At 40.7% G+C, this 12,906-nt stretch overlaps 1 protein-coding gene across 1 annotated transcript; it reads left to right on the top strand.

Moving 5' to 3' along the window:
- Window positions 1-4,843: 4,843 nt before the first annotated feature.
- Window positions 4,844-12,746, top strand: cpa4 (carboxypeptidase A4). The gene is made up of 11 exons (XM_049574134.1): window positions 4,844-5,004; window positions 5,727-5,808; window positions 7,045-7,179; window positions 7,321-7,419; window positions 8,910-9,011; window positions 9,097-9,198; window positions 9,648-9,758; window positions 9,984-10,074; window positions 10,164-10,363; window positions 11,983-12,067; window positions 12,443-12,746. The coding sequence occupies exons 1-11, from the start codon at window positions 4,937-4,939 to the stop codon at window positions 12,628-12,630; spliced, it is 1,263 nt and encodes a 420-aa protein (XP_049430091.1). The 5' UTR covers window positions 4,844-4,936; the 3' UTR covers window positions 12,631-12,746.
- Window positions 12,747-12,906: the final 160 nt, after the last annotated feature.

Raw genomic sequence — 12,906 nt, 5'->3', positions numbered from 1 at the left:
CTCCAACATGTTCTCCCCGTGTCAGCATGGGTTTCCTCCAGGTGCTCCAACATGTTCTCCCTGTGTCAGCATGGGTTTCCTCCAGGTGCTCCAACATGTTCTCCCTGTGTCAGCGTGGGTTTCCTCCAGGTGCTGTCTAGTAGAGTTCTGCACATGTTCTCCTACCGATGGTCTGATCCCAGCCTGTACCTGTGAGAACATCACCAGGACTATATTGTCGTCATTTCAACGTGAAGTAATGTGCATGCTGTGAAAGGCACAAAACATTTCCAACTTCTTTTAGCTGATGCCAGTGTATACATGGGTATATGTATGTGGTTTTTATTTGAATAATTTTCCTTTGCAGAGCTGTGTAGCAGTTTATATATTGTTAGAAAAACTTAACTGTGAAGATATGACCAGCACTGATACAGTGTGTAAACTATGGTAACAGTAATCTAAACTATCATCATCACTGTCAGAATCAGAGAGCATCTTTCAGCTTGGACAGCGTCAGTCAGTGTTCAATATTCAGCTCCAGAGGCAGGTGACAGCATCTGTGGACCAAATAGATCAGAAAGTTCAGCCACATGTCACCGTGCATTTTAAATTGGAGGTCTGACTTTTACTTTTTCTGTCTCCTCCTCGCTCTCACCCAGCTCTCGTTACGCCTCGTTCTGGTGAAAGTTAATCTGAGGATGGAGGAAAGTTGGTGCTCCAAACAGTTAAATTACAGCACGGAGTCATAAAGGAAACTCAGGGAGACACTATAGGCAGATATCTGACAGTGTAATCCAATCAGAGGAAAGAGTCTGTCCTCACCAAGGAAGTCACAGGTGACCGACTTCTTCTACCTCCTCTGTCATCTGACCACCAGACTGTCCGGGCAGAGGAATCACACAAGCGCAACGTACTCAGGTGACCAACATACACAAACTGCCATTGTCATCTCTCCTCTCTCATGCTGCAGCTTTTATCGACAGAAAATATCAGACATTAAAAAGTTTTATCGTGTTTTACGAAATGCTTTTTAACATCTAAGCGTATATGCTATGTACAAAACAGACGAACAAGTGAGTGATGAATGATTAATGGTCAATTTACTGGTGGGCCTCTGAAATATTGAGAGACAGCTCAGCCATGAAATGCAATGTAAATGGATCTATTTATAGAGCAGCAGAGGAAGTCATGTGGAACGGGCCGGTCGGGGGCGCCGTGTTCATATAGCTTTTAGAGGCAAACGGCAGGGGAGAAAAACACACACTCTACACCCACATTTGCATGTAAAGCCACTTTTCATGGCGACATTAAACTTTTAGACACACACACACACACACACACACACACACACACACAGCAGGAAAAGCAATAAATAATTTCCACATTGAGAAAGATGGAAAGCCCCAGCTCAACTCCCCCGTCCCCTGTAGCCTCCCGCTCCTGTTATCCCCCCCCAACCTTCCCACATTGTCTCACGGGATTGTTTGGGAGTGAAAAGGACAGGAAGTGACACGTTAAAACCCTCTTCTTATTAATTCTGAGAGCGGCGGAGGGTTTGTCGGGTTGTCACAGCAGCTGATGGGAGTTGGGAGGCTGTGTGATGCACAGTCTGATATCAGCCAGCAGATTTCAGGATAAATAACCAAACACGAAACCCTGAATCCTTCGCTAGCAGTCATGACATGTGATGCCGTCTGCTCCACTGGGTCACTCTCCATTTTATTACATTAGCAAGTACAAGGAGTTGGTTTAATGGTCATTTGTTTGCAGGGTGGAATGTAACTAAGTACATTTACTCAAGTACTGTCCTTTAGTACAGTCTTGAATATTCTCTTTTTATGGTCCTGTAAAAAATAATGAAAGCAGCCACCGTGACATCACCCATTGGTCTGTGTATGATCATTTTGCTCCAGTTTCTCCTCCATTGTTAACCAAATGTAAACTTGTTGTCGTGACCACCACAGAAGCCCCACCTCTCAAATCATCCCATCGGACAATGGGAGAAAGAGCGGGCATGACTCTGAGTTGAACTTTTTTTAACTCGAGGAGTTAAGATAAGAGATAAGATATACCTTTATTGATCCCACAATTGAGAAATTCCAGTGTTACAGCAGTCAAGTGTAAAGAGTCAAATTAAAGATTTCAGTATTTAAAAAACTTTAAAAAACTAGGCATGCAGAAAAAAAGTACAAAAAATACAAGAAACAGCAATAAATGATAATAATAATGAGCAGTGGATAAAAAGTGAGCAATGGATTAAAGTGAACATATTTAGTGCAAGTGAATATTGAATATGCAAATGAACAACGACATGGGGGACAGCAATGCTTATTGTGGTGTTTATAAAGTGTCCATAGTGTCCCTAAAGTGTCCATGGTGCAGTTTACTGTGAGCAGTGCTGGTTATGTAGCCTGACAGCAGCAGGCAGGAAGGACCTGCAATAGCGTTCCTTTACACACTTTGGGTGAATCAGTCTATCGCTGAAAGAGCTCTCCAGAGCTTTTATCTCCTCCTGCAGAGGATGGGAGTCATTCAGTTCAGAGAGCGCTCCTGCAAAAACACCAGACACCTTGAGCACAGAAACATGAGGCAGGTAGCAACACAAGCACAGCGAGAAATAAGTTTAATTCTCATTAAAAACTATAACAAAAAGCTGCCTCCAGCTGCAGAAACACTTTCTGTGTGATCAAGTTTTAGTCTCTTCTGCACTCATTTCACATAAAAAACATGATATGTTTTTATGAAATGATGCAGTACTGTAGCACTAATCCACCCAGCAGTGTACAAAGTTTCTTGAATTGTCTCCACAGTGTTTAAATATAACATAAAAATGCTCTTGAGTGTATCAGATATGATAAAACCAGAATAATATTATAATTCATATTAATATAACACTATTAAATTAGCATTTTTATGGAAAGAATACTTTTGATACTTTAAATACATTTTGCTGATAATACTTTTGTATTTTTACTGAAGTACATTTTGAATTCAGAGATGTTTGAATTTACTTGAAATGGAGCAATTTTAATTAAGATCTCGATTAATCAGTTCTTAAGAACAGTTCGATCCTTTCAACTCTGGTTCTGTAAGAAGCTCTCCACTCACTCGTACTCTATTACTGACACTGATGAAGATTTTTTTATTTTAAATCCTCTCTGTGCAATCAATAATTTAAGATTCGGGGTAATTCCAGCCTGTTTCATCTGATGTCACTGAGTGAAGTCATGAATGGGAGTGTTATCGCTGAGTGGGACCCTCTGACAGACGATTGGTGATGTACTGCCATCTGCTGGCTGCTGTACGCACATGCAGGTACTCCTTCAGTCTCAGGGTGAGTTACTTCATGTCACTGTATGTGGACACCTGAACGTTACACTGACATGTCATTCATGAACCATGTGCATTTATCTGCTGCTCTGCTGGTTTCAGACTTTCCTCCAGATTTTGGAACCTGCCTGAAGAGATTTGCTCCCATCATCAGTGAGATCAGCTACAGGTGTTGGATGATCCAGTCTGGCTGTGTCTGTGTGATGGTGTCGAGGTCAGGACTCTGTTACAGTCAGGTTCATTGACAACAAACCGGGAAAGCTGTATCTTCATGGACCTGAGTTTGTCACGTCAAAACAGAAACATGTCTTCCTCAAACTGTCGGCACAAAGTTGGAAGAACACTAATAATAATAATAATAATGATACATCACACCTATATAGTGCTTTTTGGACACTTTACTTAGAGTAGGATAACCGCAGTAATTTTTTTTGTTTAAGACAATAAATTAAAGGACTAAAATTGATCCAAGTCAGCTGGGAAATAAAAACATTTATTCCTCAACATCTCAGAGGCAAAAATTGTACTTTTACTCCACCACATTTGTCTGACAGCTTTAGTTATTTTACAGATCACAGTTTTTCATCCACTTCCTGTTTGGCGTCTGCTCTGTGGCCCATCATCAGTTTGAGCCTGATATTCGAGGACTCAGCTGTTTTTGTTAAACTTATGCTGAACAAAGTATTTTCAGTTTTCCTGTGACACGTGTGCACAACAAATTCTTCACAGGACATTATTTGTTCAGCAGCTGTTTTTGGGTGAACTGTTCCTTTACATAACAATTATTTTGTGAGCACAGAAAAAAACTGCAGCTCTCATTTAAAAACTACATGGTTGGTATTTTAACGCCGTCTAAACTTGATTTTGTCCAATAAATTCACCAAAGCTCTCTTCTAACATATTTTTATATTTGTAATACATATATAGATATATCAGTTGTAATCTCTGCAGCACCTTTACAGCATTCAGATAAACGCCAATACATGATACCATCCAGTGGTGTAGCGGAGGGTGCACGTGGATATACAGGGTTAAACTCTTTTAAACCCTCTTGGATCAGCTGTAAAAGTCAGTGTGTTTTTTTCTGACTTCCTGATATAAAGGAGTTGAAATGAGAACAACCTGAAACATCTACAGCAGGAACATGACACAGACACATTAATATTAATCCAACAATTTTGGATAAAACGATGAAACACTGACAGGAAACAGTTTACTGCGCTGTGAGCACTTAAGGGACATTTTGTTGATAACACCTTTTCTCAAATAAGGTTTTGAATACAGTTCTTTAACTTGTCGTGCAGTATTTTTACAGTGTGATACTGGGATTTTCAACTTAACGACAGAAGCTGAATACTTCTCTCACCTCTGTTTTCTAGTTGACTGAAGTAAAGGAAAAACTGAGGGAAAGCTGTGGCTATCAGCAGCTGAGCTCTGAGCAGATAAAACACATCCTGATCAGCACATCTGTGACTCAGAATAACTTTGTTCCAGACAGGAGGGCTGAGTGATTATCAGCAAAGTGAGGAAGCTGGGAACACACCACCTGTCACCTTATGGGAATAAGAGACTACAGGAGCTGAGGTCCAACAGTCTGGTGGTCAGTCGACAGTCCGAACGTTCAGACATGATGAGAGGCCTCTGGCTGCTGCTGGTGCTCGTGGCTGCGGCCACAGCTGAGAGGGTTTTTATTGGGTGAGTTCATCTGTCTCTGCAATTACAACAGAATCATGGTTTATATACAAAATCTGAGAAAAATCTATCAGTGAAATTCGTCTTTAACTTTATTTATCGAGTGTTTTGTCTCAGGAAATATTAATAAACCAAATCTTACTTGGATGCAGAGTTGAAGCTGTGCAGGTGCTTCTGTGTTTTTATGTGAACACAGTGAAACATTAAGACTGTGTCTAGAGTTATAAAGTACATTCACTAACAAATAAACTATGATACCAGAATAATCTTCATTTGGACGTTAAATTTCACACCAACACGTTCAGGTCCATTAACTCAGTGTGGAGTTAATTCAGGAGAAGAACACTCAGTCCTCCTTGTTAAATAAAAGTGTTTAGAGACTTGATGAGGTGGATTTTTTCCTCCCTTGGATGCCTCATAATCAGCACGTCACATAACTGTCAGAGTTGAGAAAGAACATTTGTATTCAGTGGGCAGAAAATGATTCCACTTTTTGTTTAGAGGAGGATTAAATCATAATTACAGTCGTATTAACGGGAACACAGTGGGAGCCACGAGTCCAGGCACTGACTGTTCTGCACAATTAAATACTTTTTATATATCGCTGAGCAGTGAATTAAATCTTCCTGGAGTACAGCACATCGAGGTGAGGAAGAGCATCAGCTGAAAACATGAAATGTAAATAATGACGCTCAGACTGTGAAATTAATTTCTTCTTCTTCCAGAGATCAGGTCATCAGGGTCAATGCAGAGACAGAGGAACAGATCCAACTGCTGCAGGCTCTGGAGATGCAGGAGGAGGGGGAGGTACGCGCGCGCACACACACACACACACACACACACACGCACACACACACACACACACACACACGCATAATGACTGTGTAAAGTACAAACACCTACGTACATCCAGTTTTCTCAGCTGCTTGTTCCAGCAGTTCCTCATGAACTTCCCCTGAAGTACAAGTCGAGTTCAGCATGAGATGATCCTCCTGACAGTTTAACAGGTTGAAGGTTAACAGAGTCAGAACGTCAGAAAGTGTCAGAGGTCCGGCTCATGTTTCTGCTGCGCCCTCTGATACAGAAATAAACCCAGAGATTAACCTCTCCTCTTATTTTATTCTATTTATTAAATATTTCTGCTCCTCCACAACGTAAATTAATGCACGTCTAAAAACAAGTAAAAATTGTTTTGGTTTCAGGGAATTTTAAGCTTTGACTCGATGTCTTTTGGCCTCTTCAAACTTCTGTAATATCTATAATATAAAAGTTATAAAAGTGGGTTTGATAAAGATTGCATTATGATGGCTCAAGTTCAAGAAGCTTTATTTGCCATTTGCACAGATACTGAGCACAGGCACGTTGCAATACTTGAACTTTTCTCTCAGTCACAAAACAAGAAACAAAAACAGAAGAACAAGTTGTTAAAAGAGACAAAGAAACACAGAGGACAGTTTTTGCTGTAGCTCATCATTATGAAGTAATGTGACAATGTAATGGCTGCAGAATAATGACACCATCTGCATATCAGCCTCGGTTTCACTAAGCAGGTGTGTCTGCCACCTGGTACCATCTCGCAGAAAAAAGAAGGCTGGATTTACTACACAAAGGAAGTTTTCCTGTCGTAGCTAAACCCAGGTCAGTAACTAGCCTCAGCAGTGGAAATGACAGATGGTGGAACAACTGAAGTCACTGTGAGAAACAAAATGCAGCGTGTCATGTGTCGTTGGTCGTTACGAGGCTGTGAGGAAAACAGAGAGCGATCCAGTTATCTTTGAGAAAACAGCACCGACAATAATACTGCACCACTTTAAACCTTACAGCGAGGTGACACACTGCATCACAGTATGTAAACTCAGGTGGAGTCAGCAGGTACAGAGGAGCTAATGATATGTACAGATACAGAAGTGGTCCACAGGTCAATAACACTCTGTGAGCTGATGAACGGAGCCTAAAACTAAAACTGGAGCCATGAGTTCATATCTGAAGATAAATGATTAGAGTCCAGTCTGTGATGTCACATCATTTCCTGTCTGATCCCAGCTAGACTTCTGGCTCCACCCGGTCTCCACTGAGCTCCCTGTGGACATCCGAGTGCCACGCTCCAGTTTCAGCTTTGTGACGGAGTACCTCAACGCCCACAACATCCCATACTCTGTCCTCATCAACAACCTGCAGGTACACAGTCAGTCATTAACACACACTCTGATAATGAAACACCTGTGCACCAGAAGAGTCAAGGCATCAAGAGTTCCTGTGTCCTGATTTTAAGACTGAAGGGACAAAATTAATTTGTGTTTTTCTGTACGACGCATTCAGGAGCTTCTGGATGAGGAGAAAGCTGAGATGATGCAGAACGAGATGAAGGAGCGCAGCAGCAGGAGCTTTAACTTCGGAGCTTATCATCGTCTGGAGACAGTACGCTCGAGTTACACATGAGACACACACCTTCATCACACACACCTTGTTATAACTCATCTCAGCTTCATATCAGATTCACACCACAGTATTGATTAATGACAAACCCACGGCTGTGGAAAGAATACCACAAGTATCAAAGTAGTTACACCACAGTGTGCTGTAGAAATACTGTCACAACTAAAAGTTCTGGATTTGCTCTTAGTTTGGTAAAAAGAAATTCAGTTATCAACATATACTTCAAGTACCAAAAGTAAAAGTTCTCATGATGCAGAATGACACATTTCAGAATAATGTACGTTATATTTCTGGATAATAATCATTGATAGATTATTGTACGCTTAACTTTCATGTTGCAGCTGATAAATTTGGAGCTAATTTTATTTATTTTATATATATTTTTAATGACTGTATATAAAGGACGACATGACAGCTGATCCCTGGTGGCTGGCTACAGTATAGGTCATAAGGTCACAGATGGGACATGAGCCAAACTGAAAACTCAAAGTGCACATCAAATATATTATTCCCAAACATGGTTTCTGTCATTTTAGGTCATTTTCATCACACTGATGTTTGTTCATGGGTTCGCTTTTCTGATAAGTTTGAATTTGTTATTTCATGCTGTTAAGAGGAAGGTCAGTATCATGATTGACAGCTGTGTGAGCCAATCAGTGTGCTCATGATCAATGACACTGCTCAGGATTGGTTGGACAGACTCATGGGCGGAAACTTTACACTGCTGCTTCACTTTGTGGTCACTACTGTGCAGAGTCTGGCTCCAAAAGTACAAGATGGCAGCGCTCATATTCAAGGCATTATGAACGTTCAACATCTATGAGATTAATTTATAATAAAACGTCATCATTTATTAGTTGGTTTTATATTTTGTATGAATAATCTGACTCTGTAAAGTATCTAGTAAAACTTTAAATTAAGTGGAGTGCAGTGAAAAGTAAAATATTTGCCTCCAAAATGTAAGAGAGTAGAATCACCTCAAGTAAAGTACTAAACTGTACTTAAGTGAACTACTTGAGTAAATGTACAGCTCTCCTGTCAGAGCCACAACATGAAGACAACATTATTGAAGTTGTCACTACCTCTCATCTGTTTTTTCACAGGTTTTTTATTCTGTCAGTTAGTTGATTAGTCGATTAACAGCCAAGTATATGAATTGTATTTGTTTTATGAGCTGACACAGTGTGGCACAGTGATTAAAACCATCTTAGAGTCAGTCTGACATCAGCTCAGCTCGTTGGTTAACTAAAGTTGACGATGACAAATAAAAAACACCAGATATATTCTGCTTTTTAATCATTATTGTATTTAGAAATTTGATTCAGCACATGGTGTTTCCTCTGCTCACAGTATGTTTTAAAATACAGGCCTTTAATTGTTAATGATCGAACCTTTGGTGCAGATGGGTAAGTATCTCTATTCAGTATCTCACCTTCCTCCTGTGTCTGTGTTATAACTCGTCCTCCTCACAGATCTACAGCTGGATGGACACTCTGGTGGCTCAGTATCCTAATCTGGTCTCCAAGCAGGAGATCGGGAGGTCGTATGAGAACAGACCCATGTATGTGCTCAAGGTACGACATGTAGCTCACACACACACATCGCACCTACAGTCAGAGTCTTATCAGCAGCAGTTTGAACTCTGTCGACGTGTTTTAGTTCAGCACCGGAGGAAACAAGCGTCCCGCCATCTGGATCGATACGGGGATCCACTCCAGAGAGTGGGTGTCTCCGGCCACCGGACTGTGGACAGCCAACAAGGTAAGACACGTCCACGAGGCTGAGCAACACAGCGATAGATTGAGTTATAGATTCAACTGAAATTTCTTTGATCTCCTGCAGAGACTGTAAGAAAAAGATCCTTTAGGTATTTGTCTCATAATAAGAGCTGAAGTAACAGAAGATTTGATTTGAAATTTTTAACACTGATGAATCATTTCAGTCATATTTCAAGAAAAAAGAACATTTTAAAAAGTCTTATTGTGGATTTTTTTTGGTCATTTTTCATTTTAAATTGAATATTTTGGGGGGTTTAAATGTTGGATAAAATAAGGATTTTTTTCTTCTTTATTTTGTTTAGGTCTTTGTTTGTAGATGTTGTTACCTGCAGACGAAGACATGAAAGAGTGTTTTGTACACTTAAAAAATTTACTGTTGAGAATGTAACTCCTACAAAATAAAAGCCTTGTTGCTGTTGTTGCTGTTGACAGATTGCCACTGACTATGGTAAGGACACCTCCCTGACCTCCCTCTTGAACACCATGGACATTTACATGCTGCTCCTGACCAACCCTGATGGCTACGCTTACACACACTCTAAGGTGTGTCTCTGTCAGTCAGTGGACACATGATGGACTTTTAAACCCTGAAACATGTTTGATCTTACTTCTTGTTTTTCAGGTTTTGTGACATTTTACATGTCAGGTGAATATTTGAGAGGAAGTCGTAGTTGATAGGGTTTACAGTTTAGATCCTAAACAAAAAAACATAAACATTCTTAAACATACTTTATGTGCTTGACTGATGTGAAACTGTGTGATGTTCAGGACCGTATGTGGCGCAAGACCCGCTCTGAGAACCCAGGCTCCAGGTGCCGCGGAGTCGACCCCAACAGGAACTGGGATGCAGGCTTTGCTGGTCGGTATAGAAGCAGACAGGAAATGCTTCTGCTGCTTTGTGTTGAATAACTTAACCGTGCTAATGCTCATGTTGTGTTCTCACTCCAGGCCCTGGTGCCAGCAAGAACCCCTGCTCTGATTCTTACCACGGCCCCTCGGCTCACTCTGAGATCGAGGTGAAGAACGTGGTGAACCTGATCAAAAGCCACGGAAACTTCAAGTCCTTCATCTCCATCCACGCCTACTCCCAGCTGCTCATGTACCCCTACGGCTACTCCTGCAAGAACGTGGCCCATCAGCCGGAGCTGGTAAGGACGGAGAAACACAAAGGGTTAATTAAAACTGACACCTTTTTCCTCTCAGGAAACAAAGTCGCTCTCACACAGGAGGATCACACAGCGAGGCAGCTAAATTTTATTACAAGCTGATATGGAAACGTCTGTCTGTGTTCTCTTCAATAACCGTAATGATTTAAAAAAGCAATATCCTTCCTCCTGACAGCTCTAACAGCCTCAGCTGTTCTACTCAGGGTTACACTGTCTTATCTTATTCAGGCTTTATTACTGAAAATCTAAATTATTTGCTCCTGGATTGATGAATCGACCAATTATAAACTCATCAGTACTTCATATGACAAGTGATCTCCCTGAAGTCAGACAGGAATCCTCTGTTTCAGACAAACTGCTTCCAGTTTTCTTGCATATTCAACCCAGTCACACAAAAAAATGTTGGCATCAAACGTTTCTGCAAACCACAGATCTGTTAGTCGTGCACTTTATCATCCACAGTGCTGAGGTGCTTGGTGATGGTTGGGAAAAGATCATGTTTTGGCTTAAAGTACTGCATTTTGGGGGCACAATCCCAGCAGGAAGAGCAGCAGTGTCTCGCTAATGAACAACTGCTTCTCAGTAGGGGTGTAACGGTACACAAAAATCACGGTTCGGTACGTACCTCGGTACACAAGTCATGGTTCGTTTTTTTTCGGTACAGTAATGAAAAAAATAGACAACTATTAAATATCTTTTACTTATTGGTAACCTTATTAAAACATACCACCGCAGCAGTTAACTCTTTTTACACAATTTTTGAATGAAACAAATATATATAAAATCCTGCTTTTTCACATTGTTTGAATGAAAATAGAAATATAAAAGTGAAAAATAAAATCCTGCTGTTTTTTAACACATTTTTTGAATGAAAAACATAAATATACATTTCTGCTTTAACAGTTTTACTCAATTAAAATAAAAAGTATAGTGCAGCTGGTCAGCTTTAAAGCCTGCTCAGATTCAGATTCGCTTTAGATGCGTTAGCATGTTAGACGTGTTTCCAAGTACATACCCGACCGCTGTTCTGCAGCATCGGCACACTGCTTTTGTCTTGTCCACTTGTTTATTTCCATCTTCGTATTTTACCCTGAAACCAAAGTGTTCCCAAACGGAGGACTTAAGGTTTGCGGGTGGGTCTTCAGGTTCGTCAGGCTCACTTGCCATGTTGTCAAAATGCGAGAATGCGCTGCACAAAGTGAAAGTGGAGATTTACGGGACTCAATTATGTCCGTCAGGGAACTAGATATTTTAAATGGTTCGGCTCGCAAAAACGGAATTAAAATAAAACAAAATAAAATAAAATAATATCCTGCGCCCAATAATTCGGTACAGAGTCGTGCCGAACCGAAAGTCACGTACCGAACGGTTCAACACAAATACATGTACCGTTACGGCCCTACTTCTCAGGCAACTGTCGCAGCAGGAAACACAGCAACTTCTTGGTAAAAGAACAACTGCTTTTTGGGCCACATTTTCTTGTATCACTGGGCTGACACATTGGAACTCAATGCAGTGGAGTACTTTCACAGCATGGTGTTGTTACTTTTACTTAAAGGCTCGACTTTAACTACAGTCATTTGTCCTTGTCGTCCCTGCAGGACTCAGTTGGCAGAGCAGCAGTGCAGAAACTCACTTCTCTCTATGGCACCCAGTACAAGGTTGGAAGTATCTGTAAAATCATCTGTGAGTAACTTTATTTTTTCTCTTTTTGTCCATTTAACTTCACTGCATCTTAAATTCAGATTCACCTCAAACGGCTGAAATGTGTTGTTGTAATCATGATAAATAATAATGAACCGATGGGCTCACAATAAATACAGTAACTTAGGTAAAGAATTATTTATTTCACTTCCTCTAAAAAAACATCATGATTATACAGCTGCTGTTACTGATACCAGCTACTAGTGTCAGTATATCAGACAATAGTAATCCATCTGTAAACATCCATCAGAGAGCACTGACAGATTTATCTTCCGATCAGCTTTTTAAAACTCAAATGTTGCTCTACAAGTGGCTGCCGTCGTGTCCTCACCTTCCCCTCTCCTTTCCTCCTCTCAGATCAAGCCAGCGGCGGCAGCATCGACTGGTCATACGACGTGGGCATCAAATACTCCTTTGCCTTTGAGCTGAGGGACACTGGGCGCTATGGTTTCATCCTGCCAGCCAATCAGATCCTCCCCACGGCCACTGAGACCTGGCTGGCTCTGAAACACATCATGGAGTATGTTCGTGATCATCCTTATTGATCGCTGTGACCCACAGAAGGAAGAGAAACTTTGATATCAGCTAACACTCAAAACAGTTTTCTAGGCTGATGTGTGACGTCTGACTTTATTATCAACCAATAAAGTCATGAACAGCCTCCTTGTGTCTGTGTCTGTTTGTCTTAATGTGTTCAGCTGTTATACCAGGTCAACTAATTGAGATGTAACACCTGGCATTTCTTTTCAATTACATATTTTTTCTCGTTACCTGTAACTGATTACAATCACAGTTACTTTGTGATCTAATTACATAACATG

The sequence above is a fragment of the Epinephelus fuscoguttatus genome, linkage group LG4, assembly GCF_011397635.1.
Source record: "Epinephelus fuscoguttatus linkage group LG4, E.fuscoguttatus.final_Chr_v1".
NCBI lineage: Eukaryota > Metazoa > Chordata > Actinopteri > Perciformes > Serranidae > Epinephelus > Epinephelus fuscoguttatus.
This window is presented reverse-complemented; position numbering and strand designations above follow the sequence as displayed.

Coding starts and splice junctions, on each gene's coding strand:
- cpa4 (XM_049574134.1), top strand. CDS start 4,937: ATGATGAGAGGCCTCTGGCTGCTGCTGGTGCTCGTGGCTGCGGCCACA. Junction 5,809..7,044: donor AGATGCAGGAGGAGGGGGAG/GTACGCGCGCGC, acceptor GTCTGATCCCAG/CTAGACTTCTGGCTCCACCC. Junction 9,012..9,096: donor GACCCATGTATGTGCTCAAG/GTACGACATGTA, acceptor GACGTGTTTTAG/TTCAGCACCGGAGGAAACAA.